The sequence below is a fragment of the Sinohyriopsis cumingii genome, chromosome 7 (assembly GCF_028554795.1).
Source record: "Sinohyriopsis cumingii isolate HCF-2022 chromosome 7, ASM2855479v2, whole genome shotgun sequence".
NCBI classification, from domain to species: Eukaryota; Metazoa; Mollusca; class Bivalvia; order Unionida; family Unionidae; genus Sinohyriopsis; species Sinohyriopsis cumingii.
In genome coordinates, this window is record NC_142967.1 from 27,291,172 (window position 1) to 27,315,760 (window position 24,589).

At 34.3% G+C, this 24,589-nt stretch overlaps 1 protein-coding gene across 14 annotated transcripts in view; it reads right to left on the minus strand.

The window, feature by feature from the left end:
• Nucleotides 1–24,589, minus strand: part of LOC149794932 (nucleolysin TIAR-like) — a 250,754-nt gene that overhangs the window by 65,751 nt on the left and 160,414 nt on the right. For all 14 annotated transcript variants that reach the window (XR_016422215.1, XM_089964587.1, XM_089964581.1 and 11 more), the window contains one exon: nt 15,314–15,401. Coding sequence is in view for 13 of the 14 variants with exons in the window: in XM_089964587.1 (XP_089820713.1) it covers nt 15,314–15,401 (88 nt within the window). In the remaining variant the exon portion in view is untranslated. The remainder of the gene's footprint in view (nt 1–15,313; nt 15,402–24,589) is intronic.

The following is a 24,589-nucleotide window of genomic DNA, read 5'->3' on the forward strand; positions in this document are numbered from 1 at the left end:
CTTGTTTGAATTTCAACTAAATGACACAAGATTCTAAATTCATGGTATAATAAGCTACAATATTTACTGTAATATCATCTTAGATTAAAGATTGTGCTGGATTTTTACAAAAAAAGGAGGATTAAAAGGAGTTTTGGTTTCCTTTTTTGCAGTTGTATTAAAAGGCCTCTGAATATACATCTGACTGGTCACCTGTAAAACCTGATTGCTAAGATATGTAGACTGTGGCATGGCATTACACCTGTGCAGGTGACCAATCAAAACCAGTTGGTTATAAAACACAGTTGTATACAAATTGTTTGGAAAACATAAAATTGCATGTAAAATAGAAGAGGAACAACCAATACAAAACAAATAATAAAAAAAACTTGTCACCTGATTAGAGACAATGATTCTGAATTCTTCTCCTGGAAAGTAATTACATGCTTATAAAAACAGATGTTAGCATATTTTCTTTTGCTTGACAATGTATTAAAATAAGCTGCGTTTTTGAAAACACTGGCGATATGGGGCAAGCATAACACTAATTCTTGAAAACATTGGCAATATGGGGTAAGCATAACACCAATTCTTGAAAACATTGGCAATATGGGGCAAGCATAACACCAATTCAACTAAACCAGAAATTTCCAACTGAATGAAGATCTGAGAGACACTTGTATAAGTTTATGTTCTGGTGAGCTTTTGAATTCCAGGTGAATTTTGCACTTGCGGAGAGTTGTTGTTAGAAATAATACGTTCCAAAAATAATGCTCAAAAAATTTAGCACTCTAGCAAATCATTAAGTCAAAAGACCATAATCTCTTAATTATAATATGCACATCTCAGTTTTAATTAGTCTGGCTTAACATATTCTGACCAGATAAAAAAATTTCAAAAACATTTTGACATTCTCTGTTTCTTAACTTCTCGCATATCTAACGCATAAAGATGCATGATAGCTTGTTGAAATGGAAACTTTCTTGACATAAAAATGGCACATGGTTTACTGAAAGGCTTGAATACAAACACAAATATCAAGAAATCAAAGGCTATGTGTGCAGATGCCATTTCTCCAGTTTCAATTTTTGTCTCTTACTGTGTTTATCTATGGGGCCATATATTAGAACATGGTCTATTTTCACCACTATGACCCATTTTTATATCAAGCTTACACAAGGTATATGTGATTCTTTAATAAAAGCATAAGTAGTGTAGCTGAAAAGTGTATGTACTGTGGGCATATCTGTTGAGTAACTCCTGCAATAAACTTGTCAAATGAACAGGTGCTAAGAAAAACAATGTTCCTGCATAAGCCATAGATTCGTTTCTGTCAAAAACAGGATAGATATCTGACTTGAAACAAACAGCCAAGAAAATATGAAATGCACTTTTATTTTCTCTATATTGATTCATTAGATAACTGCCCATATGCTGAAGGGAAATATGGAATGGAGTACATCATCTACTACAAGCAATCAATAACTTTATTCAATTACATTATGGGATTGGTTGCATGAATGCCCTTCTTTTGCTTTGCATGACACAAATGGCTGCATCCCTTTACTCCTGACTCTTGAAATATACTTGCAGAAAATGTTCTCATGCTGTTTAAACTTAATGATTTATCGTCTCTATTTTTTAACACATCTTAGCTATGAAGACCAATCAATCGTGTCTACAGCATAAACACTGGTGTCTGAAATAATTATCCAAGATACTTAATCAGAATTAAATGGTTTTATGTTTTTTTTAAAACATATCCAATCAACCTGGGTCAGCTACCATGATATTTCCGTGGGCTGGGATTTTACTCCGAATGCCTTAGCAATAACAAAAAACTACTTGTACTGTCCTGCCATAAAACACCAAACCGAACAACAAAGTCGATTAAATTCGTACCAAACCAAACAACAAAGTCGATTACATTCATACCAAGCCAAACAACAAAGTCGATTCAATTCGTACCAAACCAAACAACAAAGTCGATTCAATTCGTATAAGCTACCATGCTCCATATTCATGAATCTCATCAACTGCAATGATCAATCAAAACTCAAAATTACTTTGTCATAGATTTCTTAAATTGTTAACAACTATATATATTCAAGATATCGTCAAGTGTAAATATCGGATGTACATTAATTCAAAGTTCTCATATTCAGAGTATCTGTAAATAAGGGAATTTTGCTACATTAAGTACATTGTCAAACTTCAGGATCAAATAAAAAAAAATTTAAAATTAAACTTCATGCTTAAAATATATTTACTTTTGCATTGTCATTGACAGAAACATTTCTTGAATTGTATGCCAAATTATTATCCACATTCCTAAATCCATTCATCCATTCATTCCAGTCTTGTTGGTTCCACAAACTGCTGCAAGACCAGTTGAACTCTTCTAGCATATTATCATTTTCACGATATAAAATATACATAAAATGGCCATTTATCAATATTTAAGTTTCATAATTGTGTCACACAATTTGTTGATGCAATTTACTTTACTATTCATGCAGTGATAATGTTTTATAATGAAAGTCATAAATATGTAGTTCATTAGGGAATAAGTCATGATGAAATTATGTCTGATCAAAAATATCAAGTGCTGCTTTACCATTCAAATCAAATTTATGGTTTTAAACTCGAAACCTATATTGTTTCTCCTGGGGACATAAGCTGATATTGTGTAAAAGAATTAGACAGACCACCATCAAATAGGAGATGAAGAAACTTCCTGTCAGTCTCATGTGGATCAATGTAATTGAAATGATGGACTATCTTTTTTCTTCTTTCACTTTTTTTAATGGGGGAAGGGCCTGTTCCAGATCAAGTTTATGTGAACAGTAAGACCTGGACTGAAGGTTGTTGTTGTTGTTGTTGTTGTTGTTGTTGTTGTAGGGTTTAACGCCATTTTTCAGCACACGATAGGCTATACATGTCGGCCAGTATTAATGGTGAAGGAAGAATACGGAAAAAAAAAACCCAGAAAGAACCACCGACCCACGAGAAGCTACTGGCAAGGTTTCTCACATACCCACATTAGCTGAATCTAAGACTCGAACCTACGTAGACAGAGGTGAGATGGCAGTGATCCATAACGGAGAGTGCTTTAGACCACTCGGCCACTCTGGACCCCAATGGGCTGAAGGTAGTATAGGCAACGTTGCATCAGTTGGAAAATGTATCGCTTAAAATGATGCTCGTTTCCTGTAAAAGTTTTGTTTTGTTGCAATACAGCTGAACCAAAATTGCAGGGCACTAGTTTAGGAAGCACTACATGGTATATGGATACTTTCTTAAGGAACAATCTTATGACCTCTGTTAAGGAATCAAAGAAACATATTCAGTTGAGCTGTAATAACAAAAATAAATAAGACCAATAACATAACAATAATATGATTATCAAACTGGTTACCATAGTGGCTATATTAGATCTGAAAGATGCATCATTTTCATTAGGACCAACTAATCTCAGTGCAGAATCCAACTATAAGAAGTCTTTAACTCATTTGGCCCCGATCCCGTCTGTAGTCGTGATCCGGTTTCTGCATTCATTGGCCGATCCCGCCTGTAGTCGTGAATTGTTTACTGCATTTAATGGCCGATCCCGTCTCCAGGCATGATGAATGTGTGTTAGATACAATGTCTCTGGTTAGAAATGGTTTATTCCAAGAACTAAACAACTATTGAACCAATCAGAAATGATTTTACTTTCACTTGTGGAAATTTGAATTGTTCAGAAGCAAAAGGCTAAAGTTTGAGAGCGGTTTAACTACACTTGTTCTGTTCATGAAAAATCATAAATGATGGCGGATGGAAGAGTGATTTTTGATGAGAGCAAAAATGTGGAGTTTCTCGGGTTTGACCTTGAAATTATTGAGCAAGCTGAGGAAAGATATGTTCAGCAGTTGAATATTTTGTGAGATTTAGATTTGGACATAGAAGTTTCTGAGACTGAATCGTCCAAAGATGATGATGCTGACAGTGATGATGACGGAGTTCTTGCGGATAAACGATGCACATAAGTTTGTAAATACTGTATAAATAAGTTGTGAAAGACTTCGACAAATAGGGAAAAAATTAATGTGTCGACAAATTCATTTGAAATAAATGGTGAAAATTTCGTGGATTTTGTTTGGATATAAGAAGAGAAATTAAGGTAAGAGTGAATGCATGTGCACGATGTTTTCAAACAGGTAAAAACTATGGGGCACAAGCAGCTAGACACGGCTTTGTGCTTCTGAGGCATAGCAGCAGAGATACTGAAAACAGTGCTGGGGCCGAATGAGTTAAGTAAGAACCCTGTGTCAATTTTACGAGCCTTTAGGGAGTATTGATTACAGATTTTAAAATGGCAGCCATGGTGGCCATAAGAGATGAAAAACTTGTATCAAAGTGGTTTGAGACCATGTAGATAATATCCAATATTGATATCACCATCCATTCAGGAGAAGGAACAGTAACAAGAAGATGGCAACCTTGCATGTCTGAGGGACACCATTTTCATTTACAACCAAAACAACATTATTAGAAGCAATCATCTAAATTACAATCTCCTTGGGAGAGGAAGCAATAATAAAATTTGTAAGATGGCCACAATGGTGGTCAAATAATCATGCATCATTTCCATTTCAGAAGCTAGGGAGTAGTAGTGACAACAAACTTGTGTGCTAAGGGTCAGACCATCACATTTCAACTCTTCTGGACACTGACCAGTAGAGGTAATGAGAATTAGAACCTATTATCCGCTGAACAATAAATGACTTTTTATTCAGACTGCTCCGATGACTTTAATGGTTAGAATATCTGGCTCAGATCTGGGACTCTGGTCACAGGCTTGAATCCTGGCAGAGTCATACCAAGGACATATAAAATTACTATCAGCAGCTGCCTCGCTTGGCACTCAGCATTAAGAGGTTAGTAGTAGGACTGACCAGCCTAGTGTCAGGATATTGCGACTAGGTGGAAAATTATGCTACGTGTCTGTAGCATGATGCCTCAGTGCTAGATATCACTATGAACTGTCACACTGCAGATATCATTGAGATATAACTGAAATATTTTTCAAGCTACATTAAAAACCCAAATCACACATACATGGTAGTTATTCATCTGATAAATTGCATCCTTCTAGTTCATTGTAACATAATATGATTACAGTGAAAGTGACATGATACCAATGTCTGTTACTAAAATGGAGACCTTTCCAAATAAAGTCTCATTGATATTCAGTTACTTAGTGATGAAATTTGTCTACTAAGAAGTAATGGGCCCATATTCAATTACCTAAATTGTTTATCTGCCCACACGAGAAGTTTCAACTGGACTTGGCAGACTATTGTCACTGTCTACCGCTGCTTTGAGCACAGATATTTTTTTCCATCATAATGAAAGCTACATTCTGCAGCAATGTGATTTTCCACAGTTAGATACCAGCTTCTATCATGAGATCAATATCATCAGTATCTGTTATTGATTTCACAAGTTACAGTTCTTTAAATGATTAATTAGATAATGTTTCAGCATTAACACCATTGCAGTGGCAAAAATCTCAATTTTTTTAAAGGTAAACTCCAGTGGTTTTAAAGAACTGTTCTCTAGACAAGGACAAATTTCACTCCCTTCAAACTGAATGGTAATTATCCTTTCTCTTGGCCATGGTGCTATTCATCTAATGAAATACATGGAATCCATTTATAGACATGAATTAATGGGATACACAAATTCTGTTATTATGGAGTTTGGTAAAGCATTTTGATTTAAGAATATTTGAAACATTTATCACAACGGTAAAATTACAGTTATTTCAGAAGAAAGGTTGGGGAATAGGGAAATTGTGAATTTGGTATTGCTTAATTATTTTTCAGAGTTGAGCTAGCATGTCACAGAAATTTAATCCACTAAAAAATAATTAGCACGTTACAAATGATAGCATGCTTTCCAATCTATTACACTGGACTGGAACTTTGAAACTGCAGATCCAAATTGTATCAAAACAAAAACACCTAGACACAGAAATATAAGAACTTTAAATAACAGACTGTTCAATTTTTTTCATTTCTCAAATCAATCAAATGCTTGATTTACTATTGAAGCATTAATAACATTAAGATTGAAATGTCATATTAGAACCTAGCAACTGTATTCCAGTCATTTTGATTCGTGGATTTTGCAAATAAACCTATTTTTTATTCACTTGTCCAGTAAAACTTATAAACAATTATGGTATGAGTGATTTTTATGTTTTAATAGACCATCACAACTCATGATTACTTCCCATGATGTTCCAGTCTGGCTCTTATTTTATGGGAATGCTGTCGGCATGTCTTATAGATAAGCCATAAATTGTACTTATTTCTAAAGTCCAAAAAGCCATCACACATGGTTATCAGGCAGCTTATTGCTAAAGATTTATATTGATCCACTGCTGTGACCATTTGCCCAGTCACCAGGCTGTAATGACATTGTCACTGCAAATTGATGCCAATGATGGTGTACCAAATGTTTGCAACAAGTTCTCATTGATGAATGAAGAGCTTTTCAGGACTCTGAATGACATCTTTCTCTAAGCAATTAAGTCTTGAACTGATAACATTTATAACAATAATATAATCATTTATTTCTTGATTGTTTCAAAGTAGCTGATATGCCAAGGAACATTCTATTACATTCTATGAATAAAGGGTGACTGATAGTATATTTGTGAAAATGTTTCTCAGAACACATGGAAAATGCATGAAACTAGCCATACTGCAACACAAAGTACGTTATTTAGTGCCAAGGTAATACAACCAAAGTGCTTTGCCCAAAGACATGTGCTAATCCAATCCCAGGATTCAAACCTGCACCCTTTTGGTCATAAATGCATCATGCTAATGACTGTTTTTCATACCTTTATTAAGTTGCCCCTTACAACATGCAGTAGGATGCATCAGGCATACTATCCCCCAGCATGCATGGGATCCATCTTACAAGTGCCTCATTACCAAATAACAATAATTAATATTATTAAAAAGTCTAACTGATGTTCCCACAGTAATGGCTGCTCATTATTTACTGATTATGATCAGAGAAATAGATGAAAAGACATTGCTTATCTTTATACCAAAATAAAGCTCATGAATGTATATAAAAGGGTTCTGAATTCTGACAATTATCCTGGTCTTATTCCTTTTAGAAATAATTAATGCTCTAGATAAGTCCCCACTGAACTTAAAGGAATAATCAATTCAAGTTACAGTAGTTCCCCTCTTATAAGGCCACCCCTAATGCAGCAGGGAAGTGGCCTTATAATGTGGGTGGCCTTTCTAGAGGGGGATGACAAATGCAGATAGTAAATACATATGAAGTAAGTCACAAGTACATTTAATTCTAAAACATTTAATATTTTCATTAAAAAATCACATGCATGTTGTGAACTAAACGTAAAACAAACTGTGTCATTATTTTCAGAAGAATGCTATGAATAACCATTGATATAGTTTTAAAACTGTCTTTATAATTATGTTACAGATCACATCATGTGTCACTTTGTTGGTAACAGTCTAAAAAAGAAACCAGTCTGAGAGTCTCGTCACAATTAAAAATATCCTTGCTGTCATATCCCCTGCATATATCGTTTAGTCTTTTGTTCCAATCTTCGACAACTTCATTATTAACATCAGCTGATTCTCCACTAATGACATAACATTTAATATTGTGTCGCACCTGAAATCTGTGCAACCATCCGTTACCTGCGGTAAAGTCGTCATATCCCAATTCAACTGACAACATTTTAGCTTTTTCTTGTCATTCAAATCAGGATACAAATGTCTCCTGGCTCAAACAATCTTCCTTTCTCCATCCATTTCACCTTCCCACTTCTGCAGAATTGTTTCATTATCTTTCACGATACTGTTTATCCGAGTCTCCCCGACATTGGTTTCCTGCAAGGATCCTCAACACACACCCCCACCCACCTGTCAGTTGAATTACTTTCACTTTCTCTTCTAAACTGAGAATTTTTATTTTCCTCGATGACATGTTGATCTTTTTGCAGTAAGTTATTCATGTTGCCAACTAAAATACTGATAAAACAATTTTGTATGCATCTAAACAAATTGCCGTGTTTTTAAAGGAAGTGATCTTGTCACGTGATTTGTTAGTCGCAGTCTGGTACCCTATTGTTTTTATACATTTCTTTACACTAAGTGAGAGAAGATAAAACGGCTTCGATATGTACCATTAACATCATGCAGATTTGACCTCGCGGCCGTTAGGATTCGTAATTTTGACAATTATTGTCAGTAGTAATAGCCACTAATTATCAAAGTGAACAAGCTCAACATCTTACTAAGGGAAGTCATAAAGGCTATCAAACCACTTTCCTGCTAACTTGGGTATTGTACATCGATACTGCCACTTCTCAGCTGTTACTACTGTTCAATAATTGTAATCTTAACAATTATTAGAGTGACTAAACCGGACAACTTATGATAACACAACAGTAAGGCTAATTGGATTACATGTACTTACCCTTTTGTATGGATTAAAATTTGAGTCTTTCTCGGTTTTTATGGAATAAATTTGGCTTCTCGTGAGGTGTAAATGATATAATATTAACTTTAGTGGTACATGTACTTTACTCAACACTTCTTTCAGTAATGAAAACCTGACATCGGGAAACAGAAATCGGATTACTTAACACACGTTATGAATAAAATACTGGTTCTGGATACATATTCAAATAAAATGCGGCCGCTTGTGAGGGGTAAATTTTATATTATTGCACTAATATGCTGGCCACTGGTCGCATTAGCCAGGTGGCCTTTTGCGAGGGGTACTTTTGAACACAAACTCGTCAGTGACAATGGATTCTCGTCGTAAGGAGCAGGTGGCCGCTGGTCAGGGGGGGCGTTTATGAGGGGGACTACTGTATTTGGTCTAAAGACTGCACTATGAAAATTTTCCTATTTAACTTTAGCTTTCATGAATTAATCTACCAGTGTTTTATTTGATAATTCCCCATTCTCTTGGGTTTTTTTTCTAAGGTAATATATTGTCGATTTAATGTTAAATCATATATTTCTGCAAGTTTCTTCGGTCAGGTTTCTTTTGTTATTAATTCAACTTCCAAAATACTTTACAACAATGGCTGGCACTGCAAAATCTGGAACCATTTTTGTTGTAATTGACCAGACTGTCAAGAAATATTTTTTATAACTATTTGCTATGTATGTTATCACAAGTATAAAATAGGTGTATATTAACTGAATAAACATACAACTTATACTACAGTACTGGAGTGTACCCCAACAGTGTGTACTCCAGAGAGAAAAGCTGAAATTTTCATATTTATTTAGAAGTAACACTTTTGTGTATCATGTTTAATGTCCCTTCACTATTTCAACCACTTTCTATCTGCAGTTCTTTTAGATAACACCAACTATTTCTTGTAACATTTTGTTTCCTTTTTCTTTTCTTTCTTTTTTTAATGCTGAAGCTGCAAGTCGATCAGACATCAGCAATATCCACCTTTATCTTCATCATTAAATAGTTTTGAAAGTCTCTATCTGACCAGTAAAATTCCAATCTTTTGTTGATGGAAGTTCTTTCTTTATAAAATTCTTGGTAGCAAAGTTTTCCACTAGATCTGTCAACTCAGGCAGCAAGACCAGAAAAAAGATAGCAAATTTGCTACTACCGGTACTTCTGCAAACTTCATACCCTGTAAATGAAGTTTATTTCACATTCTCTGCAACTCTGCCATTTCCTATATGCATAATCTATGTTCACGTAAGGAAACAAATCCATCAAATAAAATTACATTATGTACAGTGTTCCTTGACATACATCATAATTTTACAAGATAAATGTGAATTTCCTGAAGATTGGGTTCCTGCTCATGAAACACTAATTTGACTATTTTGACAAAATGAAATTTTACACTACTACCGACATTTCTACATTCCACTTGACTTGGGCTCAAATATTAAATCAAAAATATTCTAACACTAAATTCAGCTAGGCTCGCTGTCATGGTTTAATGTGCATTATCATGTCTTTCAAACTTACCCAGCAACCCAAATGATAAATTTTGTGAAGAAAGTCATTTACAGAAACAACAACGAAAGTTAATAAAGTGATAGGTAGTGAATAAAAACATATTGATTGCATTCTTCTAAATTTTCCAAAATAGTTACCCAATTTTGCTCAAAGAAGCAATGCTGTATATCAATACAATTCAAGATACACAGCCTACGTTTTTATAAGTTACCAATACATGTATCCACTTGATAGCTGTTTTTATTTTTAAAAGAAATGTTGGTGGTAGATTGATGCTGTTTTATATGTGCTGACATACTGGATGCAATTCTAGTATGCAGACTACTGACTGACATAGACTTTTCTATTCATATGCCATTTTTCATCAAAGACTAGATAAAAAGAAAATCTTCCCAACCGACTGCCTATTTGATGTCTGATTTTTATTAAATTTTGTGGGCCATCTCAGACTGTTCCCTTTCGATCAGGTGCTACCCATGCTTAAAGTTTGCAGCAATGCAGAATTACCTCAGTACTTTTCTCGATCACTTACTCCTCTTTCAGAAATTCTTTAAAAAGCTGTACAAGTCATAGCTGATTTTGTTTAATGTCTTCATCTTCATAAGTGAAGTTGCTGTTGTGTGATATTATAAAACTCATGACAACACTGTACATTTTACGATTACATTTATGCAAAAATGACTCCACCTCTAGCAATTTGATCAAAACTAAGATACCGTTTTGCTCATCTAAAGACAGCACCCAATCATATCCCAAGGTTTGAAGTCTCTGTCACATACAGTAAAGGGCAACTTGCGTGGTGTTCAGTATGGACATCAAGACAGGAATACAGAATCTTCACGTTTTTTTTGAAAAACAAGTGGATAAAATTTTGACAAAACTCAACCCAATGCATCAGCAAAAAGATTCACTGGCACACATGTTTCGTTATAAGGGACTTTATGGTAATTGTGAGAGAAAAAACAGCAAATTCTGCTTATATTTCCCAGAAGACACTGAAGGCATCTCATAAGAGGTATATTTCAATATCTGGACAAAGGTCTCTTGCTAAAAGTTGGCAATGACTTCAGTGCAAAATATATTACATAAAAAACTTGCACTGACATTCCGCTGCAAAATAATTGCATTAATAGTTGGCAACAACTTTCCAGTGCAAAATACTTTATACAAACAGTTGGCAACGACTTTTCGGTGTAAAATACATTACATAAACAGTTGGCAATGACTTGCAAGTGCAAAATACATTACATAAATAAATGGCAACGACTTTCCAATTCAAAATATATTACATACACAGTTGGCAATGACTTTCCAGTGAAAAATACATTTTGTAAACAGTTGGCAAAGAGTTTCCAGTGCAAAATTCTCAGGGGACTTTCTTTTTTTCTGGGCTAAAACCTATGAACCAATAGGTGACAATCTTCTCCTGATATCTTCCCCAAGGATTGCAAAGTTTTGAGCCAGGCAAATAAATGTTAATGGATGAATAGATAGATGTTACAGAATTCCATACAATGATATGCCAGACTGAATACTGGTGCGTCCTGTGCAGTACATTTCCAGGAAATCAAGAACGACACTTCGAATATAAGCATGTGTCTAAAGAAGTAAATTCAAGCTTTTAAGATCCCATTAGCATGGTATTAATAAGTAATTGACTTACACACATGTACCATAAAATTTAGTAATACTATGTCAAGTGTAACCTATTTTCTCATCTATGCTGCAGTTATTGAACAATTCCTTTCCTTTCATATTCTTATCAAACATTCTATACACAATGTTTTTTAAAAAGTGAGGAAAGCAGGGCACTTAATCTGAAATTGTGCAGACTACGTTAAAACTCTATAACTGTGTTTAGTAACCTTACTTTTCATTTTAATATATGTAGTAAGCAACATCAGCCAGAACTCAGACTTCTTCTAATTCCCCCAGTGATACAGCAAGAATATATAATTCTGAGGTCACTGTCCAATAAAAATTTAGCATGTTTGATAGGAATTGTAGGCATCTGTTCAACCTAGACCACACACCCAGTAGTTGTGGTGGTTGCTTGGGCTGTTACTATACCAATGAATTCCCACATAATTAATATAAAAACTTCCTCATTAAATAGGGTGGCATTAATCAATGTTTTACATAAGTCATTACACAGTACTTGTGTTAGTAGGTGCATTTCTATAGCCAACTCCACCTTAAGGTATAGAAATGCCAAAATAAATACTTGTCCAATGAGTATGAATTCTAAATGAAATAATAAAATTAGGAAAGCACCCATAGGAAATATGGAAATTCAGTCTGCTCTTTGAAAGAGTTGTATAACTGCACCTAAGGGAGACATAAATAGGCCAGGTGTTCTATATGATGTGACATGTATTGGAATGGGATAATATGAAAGCAAGACTGCCAAAATTATTTGCCATTTTTTACACAAAATGTAAGCAATTGTCTCTATGCCAGGCTTCGATGGATCTGACAATGTCAGAAGGAATTACAACTTTGATCTACCAGACCCTGGTCTGGTTAACCTCAAGCAATTGTGAATCAATAGTGTATGATTACAGGCTTTTGGTAAAGATTATATATATACATGTGTATATGTATGTGTGTGTGTGTGTGTGTATGTATATATATATATATATATATATATATATATATACACACACACACACACACACATACATATACACACCCATACATATACACACCCACCTCAGTAATTAAATATCCCGTCTGTTGGAACATACAAAATTTCCAAAGCTGGACAAACTAAGCTCTAATTATCCTTTTCACTTATGAAGATGAATATATAGCCATGTTCAGCATAATTAGCAAAATGGAGATACACCTCAAGTCTGGACAACTGTTAAACACACCTGAAGTCTGGATGACTGTTTAACAAACAAAATTCCTGGATTCTAAGTCCCTGCTTTTCACTGGAAGTAGGTGAGTCTATTTTTGTAAAAGGAAAGGCCAGGTAATAACTGAATAACAATCTCCTGCACATTTTGCAAAAGAAACCATTACTTATTATCCAGAACAATGAGAACTAAATCCAATGGCAACTCTTCAATATAAACCTGATCCAACATTCACTAGCCACATCTTCGATAAATGAAGACACAGAAAACTGATAATCAAATTCAGCTTATGTTACATCAATACAGATTTGGAGAAAAAAATCCTGAAAAGGTGCAAACGTGGGTTGGTCCATCTATCTGGGACCATTAACTCTGTTAATTTATGATGCAGACTGATCGCTGAAAAATCGCTGAAAAATCAATACAAGGTGTCATCAATAATAAAGTTGCACACCAAATCTGGCTGAAAGCCAATAAAAATTATGTTACTTTGCAGAACAAGAAAAAAAAAGAAAACAAGCCAGGACAAAAAATGGTAATAACTACACTAAAAGATGATGCTGAGCACTGAATCCTTGCCTAAGTAATAATAAAAGTAAAACTTGGCCAATCTTCTTATTAGAATCCAGCTGCCTACTAAATTTGTATGAAATTCAACACAGGAACAACTGTGCAAAAAAGTAAAGTGTGCAAGTTGGACAATCGGAGGCCTATAACTCTGTTCAATTATGTAGAATGCTCACAAATGAACTTGGCAAGGTCTTATATTTTGAAGCTGCATACCAAATTTGGTAGAAATCCAATTAAATTATTAGAGTTATTATGGGGAAATGAAAGTAAATGTGTCTGAAAAACAGGGACTCTTAACTCCAATAAATAATGCTATGGGATTCTAATAATCAAACTTAGTGAAGGTCCCAATATCATGTTGTTTACCAGCTAAAATCCAACCATAAAACTACAATAAAAATCAAAATCACACACACATGCACAAATGAGATAGAATATTGACAAAAGAACTTAGCTGAAGCCTTACTGATATCAGGCCCAATTTGATATCCCCATTGTCCATCAAAATCTGAGAATAATAATCAAAATAATGTCACTACATAAATCAGTGCATGTACATCAAGGTGAGATACTGTTGTGTTCATCTAAAGACAGTACCCAACCATATCCCAAAGTTTGAAGTCTCTTTTATAAACAGCATAGGACAAGCTGCATGACATTCAATAGACAGGATTACAATCTTCACCTGTGTCTTTTTGTTATTTTTTAAATCTGTGGATAAAATTTGACAAAACTTACCCCAAGGCATTAGCATAAAGATTCACTGGCATGCATATGTAGTTATGTGTAATGTTATGTATATTTGATTTAATTTATATCTGATTTAATTTTTTGTAAGTTTTAAGATCTTTTTATTTTTTAATTTCATTATATGTCAAAATAGTGTTGTTCTGTTTACTAGGAACTCGATACTTTTTCCAGAAAATAGTTTGCCCATGACTGTTCATTTCTGTAAGCACATAAAGCTGACCTAGTTCCCGACCATAATACAAAATTAGTAACAGTCACATCAACAAGTTTTTTTATATATTTACTTTTATTGTGGTAATAATACGGTTGAGATCGAGGCTGTGTTGGATATGTGACCCCCGACTTGTAAATAGCTTCACTGAAGTAAACAACTTTTTTTTTTTATTCTTTGAGTAAAATGATTGGTTCTTGTCAGGGCCATGCTGAGAGTATGTGATGTAAACATGATCACATGACCCTTATCCAGACATCTGTTTTGTGCGATATTCAAGTTTTAAACCATTGCTTAGAGAGAGATCTCACAAATGGGCTTCTGAACACTGGGGCGTAAAGGTGTTTCTTTTGTTTTGCCATTTTGGGAATTACATTTTAATGTTTATTCAAACTAGTTGGATTAAAAAGGATTAATTCATTTCTCTGGAAATATTTTTGAGTGCTCATATAGAATTCTTGAACAAATACATTTCTTTAAAAAAATATTTGGATTTCCAAAATCTGGATTGTTATTTGTTGTGTTTCTACAAGGAACTGTAGACAAAAACACAGTACAGGATACAGCAAACATCATCGCCTTCCATCTTGGATTCTTCGTCGGGACTCGAACTTGAATTCATTAGAATATTTCAATATTAGAACTTCTAAAATTTTATTCGTGGATTATTCTTGGATTCAGTTTGAATTTGATTATAAAAACGGTAAGTTCTTAATCATTCATTTTTACAGTAATTTTCCAGGGAAATATATATAATTTGTTAAATTTCTTAAAGTTTGTTGTTTTCGCTCTTTCTTGTGTTACTGTTTATTCGAGCCTAAACACATAAGAATAAGACTTGCCCAGATCTTATAAAAGACTTAAGGCAATTTTGTAAAACAGCAATTTAACTTACGATATTTCCCCGAAGACTTTGAAGGCATCTCGTAAAAGGTGTGTTTCAATATCTGGACTAAGGTCTCCCACAAATATATGGTAGTGTTCTGAAATGAAAAACAAAAAAACAGGATGGTAAGGTAAAAGGAAACTAAGTACCTTGCAAATGCATGCATTCTCAATAGACACAACAGTTGTTCTAGCTTAAACGACTGTTTCTTTTTCCAATAAATCACAATTCTGTCTATTAATTGCAAACTTAATTGCTTCAATACAAACATATAATACAATGCATACAACAAATTTTTTTACAAATTATTTGTCAATCCAGACAAATTTTCTTTATTAGTTGCAGCCATGGTGCACATATAGTTTGCATTAGCCAGAGGTGGGCAAACTTTCCAGTGCAAGTGCTACATACACAAATTTACACCTTGTTGCGGGCTGCATAGTCCATTAAGTAAAATAATTAATATTTGAAATAGCAAAAACAAAAGGTTTTTCTAAATAACATCTTATTAATTTTCAGTTGTTAATATGTTGTTAATATTTGAAAACTTAAACTTCAAAAGAAGCACATTTATTTCATAAACAGAGTAATATAAACAGAGTCAGTGCGAATGATGACTTGTTCCTAGGCCGCATGAAAACCCTTGGCGGGCCGCATGAAAGCCCTTGGCGGGCCATAGTTTGCCCACCCCTGCATTAGCCAGTCCAGCCCTGTCCAGTCACAAAGAATTTATTTTTATACAGAAGACAGCTCAATATTATGGTCACATTTCTTATTACAGGATCTAGAACAGTTACTAAAATGATGGATCTTCGCTAGTCACTAGGTGGCTTGATCAAGAGATATGAACAATTACTAACAGACAATAAGCCAAGCAATTCCATATGAATTCAGAGGACAGGCAGATTAATATTTATTTTGCACAGTGGGGCCCCGAGTGGCCGAGTGGTCTAAAGCGCTCTTCGTTACGGATCACTGCCATCTCACCTCTGTCTGCGGCGGTTCGAGTCTAAGATTCAGCCAATGTGGGCATGTGAGAAAGCCTGCCAGTAGCTTCTCGTGGGTCGGTGGTTCTTTCCGGGGTTTTCCGGGTTCTTCCTCCACCATTAATACTGGCCGCCATGTATAGCCTATCGTGCTGAAAAATGGCGTTAAACCCCACAACAACAACAATTTTGCACAGTATTTGGTGTGACACTGAGTAATTTACACGAAAATTAAAACTAAGTGACAAAATTTACTCAGATTTCTTCTATAACAGTACAGGTGTTAAAATCATTGTTGCTTGAGGATTTACAACACTCATCAGCACATGAAAGGCTAATCATGGTGGCCAGTGTAATTGGTGCAAGCAAAACCCAGGAAAATCCCAGTAAGAACCACCAAACCACAGGAAGCTACTGGCAAGCTTTCTCACATACCCACACTGGCCAAAGCTTGGGACTAAAAACCCATGTGGACATATGTGAAATAGCAATGATTGGTAAAGGTGAGTACTTTAGACCACTCTGTCACCTGAGGCCCCAGTTAAAAACAGCAAACAATGTATAAATTATTGACTATAGCAACTATATATAAAGAAGCCATCATGATATTCTGTTGATTCGCTATTTCCTTGCAGAATAATTATTTCATTGATTTCTTATTTGCTGCCAAGCACAAATTTAAAGAAATAATGATGAAAAGCAAGTTTCACAAAAATAATCAATTTTAGATATTTAATATATATTCAAAGGCATTCCTAAAGATGTGTATATTTGATATTTTAGATCGATATGTTTCTAAAATAAATACACTCTGCCTCTCTGACATTCTTATGAGTTTCAACATGGTCTTTGTGACGTTCATTTTCAATTTAAGATGGGAATCAGTTTCATTAGAACCAAGTACACATGTACACAACTTTAAAGCCTTCTTTTGAAAACCTCATATCAATATGACCTTCCCTTTAGAAGAAGCTATAAAACAATCAAGATGGCTGCCATGGTGGCTTGTAGTGAATTTCAGATCAAAAACTATTTTCCTTTGGGACCAACTATGCACAATAAAAAGTCTTTTGGTGAAATCACCATGTTAACTCATTAAACCCTGGTGCCACATTTATGCATCAGGAGGTAGTAGGCTACTGCCAAGCTCTGTAGCATCAAGGTCATGTATGATACACCAAAGTGGGTGGTATTATAGAAAGGCAGATAGATTAGCTCTACAATAATACCAAAGTAATCTCGATGTTCTAGTTGCACTACAAAATGCACAGGGAAAAACCAAAGTTTTTGGACCCGATTCTTTTCCACCCAAAATTCGCCCGTGGTCAAAATCCGATTTTGTGTCAGGATTTTGGAATTTTTGGTTTCAGATCTAAGGCAGACCGGGCTGAACTGCTAGCAGACAGACGAACCTTTGCAAATAGTAGGATAAGATGGGCATCTGGTGGAATAGAGTGGTCTCGATATGAAAATGATGCAAAACACAATATGTTAAGCAACAAAAAAAAGAACAACTTTTTTTTACCCTTCTGCTCATGTGAAAGTAAAAAAAAAAACAGCCAATGAAAACCAATGTTTCTAACACAACTAGGCATTAGGTTAACGGGAAATCTCTTGGAAGTCGATGTATTAAGATGTATTCAGAAATAACCCCCATAATGTGTTTCCTACTCACATTTCAGACAAAAACAACAAAAACCTCCAGGGATTAATGAGTTAATATGACCATCTATCCAGGAGTGTGAGCTTAAAAAAAAGATTTTTTTAAATATAAGACTGAGTAGAATGTATTTGTTAAGTTTCATAGCAATTGTAGATACTTGTGCTAATGAACAGACAATATATAAAAGAGGTCATCATATAAGCTCTTCAGTTCTATGACCATTGAATAGACTCTACTCACCCTAGATGGCTGAATATTACCTATCCCATCACTTTTCTGTTCTGGACTACTTTGACATTTTGGATACAATAATAAGTTTAATATCTGAAACTTGTACAAATGTAGTGAAAAAGAGAATGAAAATTACCAACATATATTTCAATTATTGTGGCTATATGTAATTGTAAAAATGGTTTTTGTCAACATCATTGGTGAACTGAAGTTAAATGCCTATGTAATGAACTCATAAAACATGTATAACTCTATGTAGAAAACTTTGATATTGCAACATTCAACTCTGAAATCTGATTAATAGGGATCACTAATTATTACATAGAGATCACTTTGCAACATATCTGTACCATGAAAATTAATGGATTTAAATGTGTGACTAAGTCAATAGATTGTATGCCACAACATGTATAATTACTTCAGTCAATGTTAACAGCTTTACATCAATCTTCTCACTGAAATCACTACCATGCATCTCGCAATGAATCAGATAATTACACACCAACCGACAGTTCAATTAACTATCAAGAAAAAAGTAAAACATTACTGTTCTCCATAGGTGAAAGGAACTAGGAAAATCTGTATGAGTAAAGGCCAAAGACCTGCCAACCCTGAGGAGTCTGTCTCAGTAAGGAAGCTGAATTTTTTTTTTGTAAGACTGACCAGTTTTCAGTAAGGTGTAAAAAAAAATAATAACTGCTATTGTAAAGCTGGAAAACAATTAAAAGTTCAATGCTGCAATGATAACATTATGTTCAAGTGAAAAGTTTGTACAGTACATGTGGACTTTATTTACCACTAGTACTGTTGCACAAACTTTAGTTTCAAACCCTATGCAACTCAATGGCTTGTTGCTATCTCTTAACTTTATGTAATTCTTGGAAATTCTTTTTCCATTTCATTTGACGACCACAATCTTATATCCTGCCATGAGACATACTCAATTTGGCACATGATGTCCAATAAATGTAATTATGCCCGTTCCATCTTTTATTCGCAAGAATCTAAATATTCCTTTTTATTCTTCTGTGTTGATTATTAACTTTCTTCTAGAAGCTTATTTTCCCTATTGTCTTTTTAACATGCATCACTTTCCAGAAGCCATTTGTAAAAAAAATTATATAATCAACAGTCTGGTCAAGCAGACGCTTCGTCTGGGGTGCTGCTGTCAAGTTAGTCTGGTTTCCTGACTAATTTCACTAATTCTAATATAAAACCTGGCTCCAAATAAAACACAGATCAACCAATTATCTGGATTTTTCAGCAATGGTCATTTTTCCGTAGTTTTTTTTATTGTATGCCATATTTGAAGGGTAATTTTTGTAAGACTTATGGCAAAATCATATGGGATGGCAGGTCTAAAATGATAGAGGAGGTCAGAAGGCAAAAAGAGATAGCCAATCTGATTAATTGGGATTACTATTTCTCTAAGGAACAACCCTCACCACAAATATTCAAAACAAATCTGTGTTGATGATAATGAACACTCAGGAGAACAAAATGGTCTTTATAGACCTGTGTTTTTAAATACAGGTACGAGTCTCTGAGAGAGAGAGAGAGAGAGAGAGAGAGAGAGAGAGAAAGATGCAGCCACAAACAGAAGGGTAGATAGATGGATTGATGAAGAGAGTTACATCCATGGATTCACACAAAGATATATTACACACGTTTCTCAAGCAATAAAGCACCAGTCACTATATGCAGTACAGGAGGGTTCAAAGACCACAACCACAACCAGAGAATCTGAGAGATCAATCTTTAATTTACCACAAGTAAAATTAAATCAATAACTGAAATTCTGAAATTAAATGTTAAGGACACTGAAGTTTTTATTGTGTTTGTAGTGATGGAGCAGTAATCATAACGCCTAGATTTTCAAAAAGTAACTGGTCATTGACAATAAAGTTACTCAGAAATCATAAAAATACACATCCAAACAAATAAATACATCATCAATATAATAAAGTCACCAACTTGAACTTATGTGTCACTATGTCTACAAATTAACTTGGCATTAAAGTGTTACATGCTAAAATCATAAATTTATGCCAAAATTTTCAGCTCAAAACCTTTTCCATATCAAGTGGAAATGATTGTGTTATTGTAATTAATGGTAAAAATTTAAAAAGAAATACCAGTAAATTTGTAATAAACTTTTTCCCAATTATGGTTTCCAAAATGGTTTGATGTCAGAATGTTGTATCCTTAGAGTGTTACAAATACGAGTACTGATAGCAACTTGAATATAAGGATGACAATGGCATATCCTGGCCATGCTTTTTTATGCCATCAATACAAAACCCATTTACCGTAGTGTCAGATAATATACAAAATATTTATTAGATTTTCTAAAGCCCAAAGCATTCTTTCATAATGGTTTTGGATGATCTTGTACCAGTACTTTTTTTTTAAAAAAAAAGAGGGAACATAAATGTCATGTCAATGTAAATAAAATGCTGATTTCAAATTAGAAAGTAGAGAGCATTATATTTTTTTTCTATGGCTACTTAAATAATGTTCTTTATCACTGGTTTGGGGATGATTTTATAAAAATAATTCTTTAATCAATATCAGCAAAACTTCACAATGATTTCAAATTTAGATAGTGGAATGTCACAAATACCCCATTTAAAATTGCCTTCATTTACAGATAACATTTGGTTGGTCTTATCCCAACCTGTTTATATGCAAAGTTGTGGGTCTTGATGTATATGGACAAATAAGTTGTGTGTAATTAGGGTGTACACACACACAGTTCACCACTTTTAGGCCTGTGCACCTAAAGCATACATTCAAAAATGAATGGTAAACAATAGTTATACTAAGATATTGACAGATTTAATTATTTCACGAGTTATTCAGTTACCTGCATCTTAGATGAGAAGATACATTTGTATATAATTCTCTAAATTCTCTTGATACATTTAATTATTGTTTGGTCATGATAGAGGGTAGGCTGATAAATCAGTCCCTCACCTGTAATGATACTGACTGAATGCTTGGGGGCTGATATTGATTAAACACTGCAAATATTTGCAGACAGTTTTGTCTGTACACATCAGTGTATATTTTATACAATTACCAGTATTTCTTGCAAATGCTTAGTTACTATCGATTAAAGGGTTCTTTTGCTGATATGTACATAATATTTTTGGATCAACTCCTATGTCTGATGACTTGTAAATCCATGCAGAATAGCACAGCCCTCTGTCCAGTGACTATTTTGAATTTTGTGCTAGATATGGCCACTACCAAATATATTTTAGTGTCTAAACTGTATGCAGACGTGTTCCAGAATGATTTGCATGCAGCATTGCACATTTGAACAACAGGTGACATCAGGCCAACAAATTGTTCATCAGTATCAACACAGATTAGGGAGGCTGATTTGCCTGACTAGATGGGGGGGGGGGGGGTTTACATATGTATTACCCTTAATTTTAGTGGCTGTGATTCCTGATAATTATGGTGTTATCTGAGGCCAAAGTGGCTCAGTGGGGTATGATACATTCAGGCTGTCAGGCAAATGAAAGAAAAAAAAAGGTCATTATTGGCAGGAAGGTGTGTATGATTTGAAATAAATTCATGATAGCAAGCCTCTCTTTATAGCCAACATCTAGTTTTGTGACCTTCTGTTGCAAAATTTGTAGCTTTCTTTTTTGAAGTACGTGTAAAAAGTGCTTAAAATCAGAGTTAAGTAGTTAGTGTGAAATTTGAAATCAACTAGCTCTTAAGGAAATATCTCCAAGTAATTTCCCACTTGACATAAGAATTTTAGAAATTTGAATATACATTAATCTTAACCAGAAGCACGAGTTGGGTAGGATATATGGCTGTAATTTCATTATGTATTTAGGTTTTGTGCTTTTTGGTTTGTATGCTAGAGTTGGATAAATGTCTGCTGTTAACACATTCTGATTATAAGTTTATCTCAGCAAGTCTATGAAAGGTCCTCAGAGAAATGATGCTAAGATCATTTATAAGCAAATTGCAAGGTAAGAGTCAGCATGCTTAATTAGAGGGCTTCATACTGAACTCAATGTGTAAAAGAAAAACCCTCTCCCTTGTCTAATTCCCCAAACAGTTACATCAGAATACCACACAACAATAAACCCCCAAATTTTGAAACCTGCTACAAAATAGGAACTGACTTTGGAACCTAGGTAACACATGTGCATAATCTTTCATTAGGCACAATTTTAAGGACCATTAAAAAAAATGTACACAATATACAGATAAAAAAAATTTCTGAATATTACAGTTCCAAAAAATAGCAATTGTTTAGGTAAAAAAAAAATAGGTTTTGAAAATTATGTTTTATCCACTGCATGACTTCGTGCAGTAGAAACTGTACATTATTTTGTATCATTGCAGAACTGCATCTTTCTCCTTTTCTGTAAACTACAAGTCAGTGTGCATTGGAAATGATGTTGAGTAGTAGGGAACAACTTAATGGTGCACAAACATGGAATATGGGGTTAATGAGTTCATGGGTTATCAACAGATACACAGACATTTAAATGATTTGCAAACTGTGTTAACATTAGAAACAGCCAAATTGAGCACCAAAGGTAAAATTTCACAAGCTCAATACTGTGATGCTGCCATTGCAATTCACTAACTAGATGAATAGTTGAGCTGAAGTACACAAGATCTCAGCATATTAAACTATTCTCCCCTGAGGCATTCAGGATGAACAAACTATTCTAAATACAACAAAAAAAAAAAAATTGCATAAAAGCACAAAGTGTCCATGAAATACATTAACAGAATAAATTGGAGTGCATGTATTTCAACATTTACATTGAGATTTGTTCTGATATAATTGATTTGGGGAGTTCAATCCACAGAATAGGACTGGAGCAAATGATTTTTTAAAGTATTTGTTTTTGGGGATAAAGTATTATAATGATCATTTGTAACTGATCTCATTTTAGGTCATTGGTACTTTTTTTTCGATATAAAAAAACCCTGTATCATTCAAATATTGTGAACAAAGTTCATCCTTACTTTGAACATTAAAACAGACTTTTGGTAGGCCCATCTATACTCAAAATTCAGCCATTTCAATTTTGAGAATCGTAAGATTTCTGGATGGTGTATTAAATGGTAAATTTAACACAATTCTTGTTGACCTTTTTAAAAGTTTGTGGATTGTTTTAATATTAGTATCAGTTGTACTTCCCCAATTTTTGCAGCAGTAGTTCAAAAGTGGAAGAATAAATGCACTGTAAAATAGTTTCTGATAGCTAAGTGGTAGATAACATTCCATCATCTGTAAAGGTAGATTCTTGCACAGAACTTTAGGAAGCAGAACATGATAAAGCATCCCAAACTGAAAGGGAAACACTTTTTTAAGCAGATTTCTTTATGTGTATTAAATAGCATTTGCAGAATTTATGCTACATAAGATATGCAAAAGAAATCTAAACTGCCTTAAAATATGGAAAACTGTTGTATTTGTGCATATTATTGGTTTCAATAGCATGACAACTACAATGTTCTGGTTCTTCATTTGTGTCACTAACAAACGCTATATTATACCAGTAAAGGGGGAGACAAGTGACCTTCTCAAGTTGATAAAACCTGTATAAATAATCTAGATCCTGAGTATTTTGTTGTTGTTGTTGTTGTTTTGTTGCTGTTGTAGGGTTTAACGCCATTTTTCAGCACAAGATAGGCTATACATGGCGGCCAGTATAAATGGTGGAAGAAGAACCCGGGAAACCCCCGGAAAGAACCACCGACCCACGAGAAGCTACTGGCAAGCTTTCTCACATACCCACATTGACTGAGTCCGAGACTTGAACCCACACAAAGGTGAGATGGCAGTGATCCGTAACGGCGAGCGCTTTAGACCACTCGGGGCCCCCAGAGTATTTGTAATTTTGGCACAAAAAATGAGTTTACTCTCAACTTTAGTATTTATTAACCACTGGCTAACTGATCATCCAGCCTAATGCTTTGGTCCCTTTACTGCCTTTTTTGCACAGTCTCTTTAGTCGTTCCACAAATACATCTATTAAAAGCAGACCACATTCATTTGATTCAAATATTAAGATGTACTTCACAGTACAGATCTGAAGAGTATAAGTGAGTTTTACATGAAATTTCAAATCAGAAAGATGATATCTGTTGATGAGACATCTGCAAGAACAGAAAATTGGTAAAGATTAACCAACTTAAATTGTTGGAAGATAAGTGATGATGTCTTGAGACAATGAGCATTTCAAATGATGAAAACAAAACAAAACTTCTTGTCCTGGATATAACTGTCATCTAAGAAAGGAGTAGGTACTATAAAGGCTGTTATTGGCTCAAAAATTCATCAACATTTGAGAAACGTAAAATTGTGATTGATTGTTTTAAATATTTGATATGTATGTCATAGGAAGGTGCTTGTGA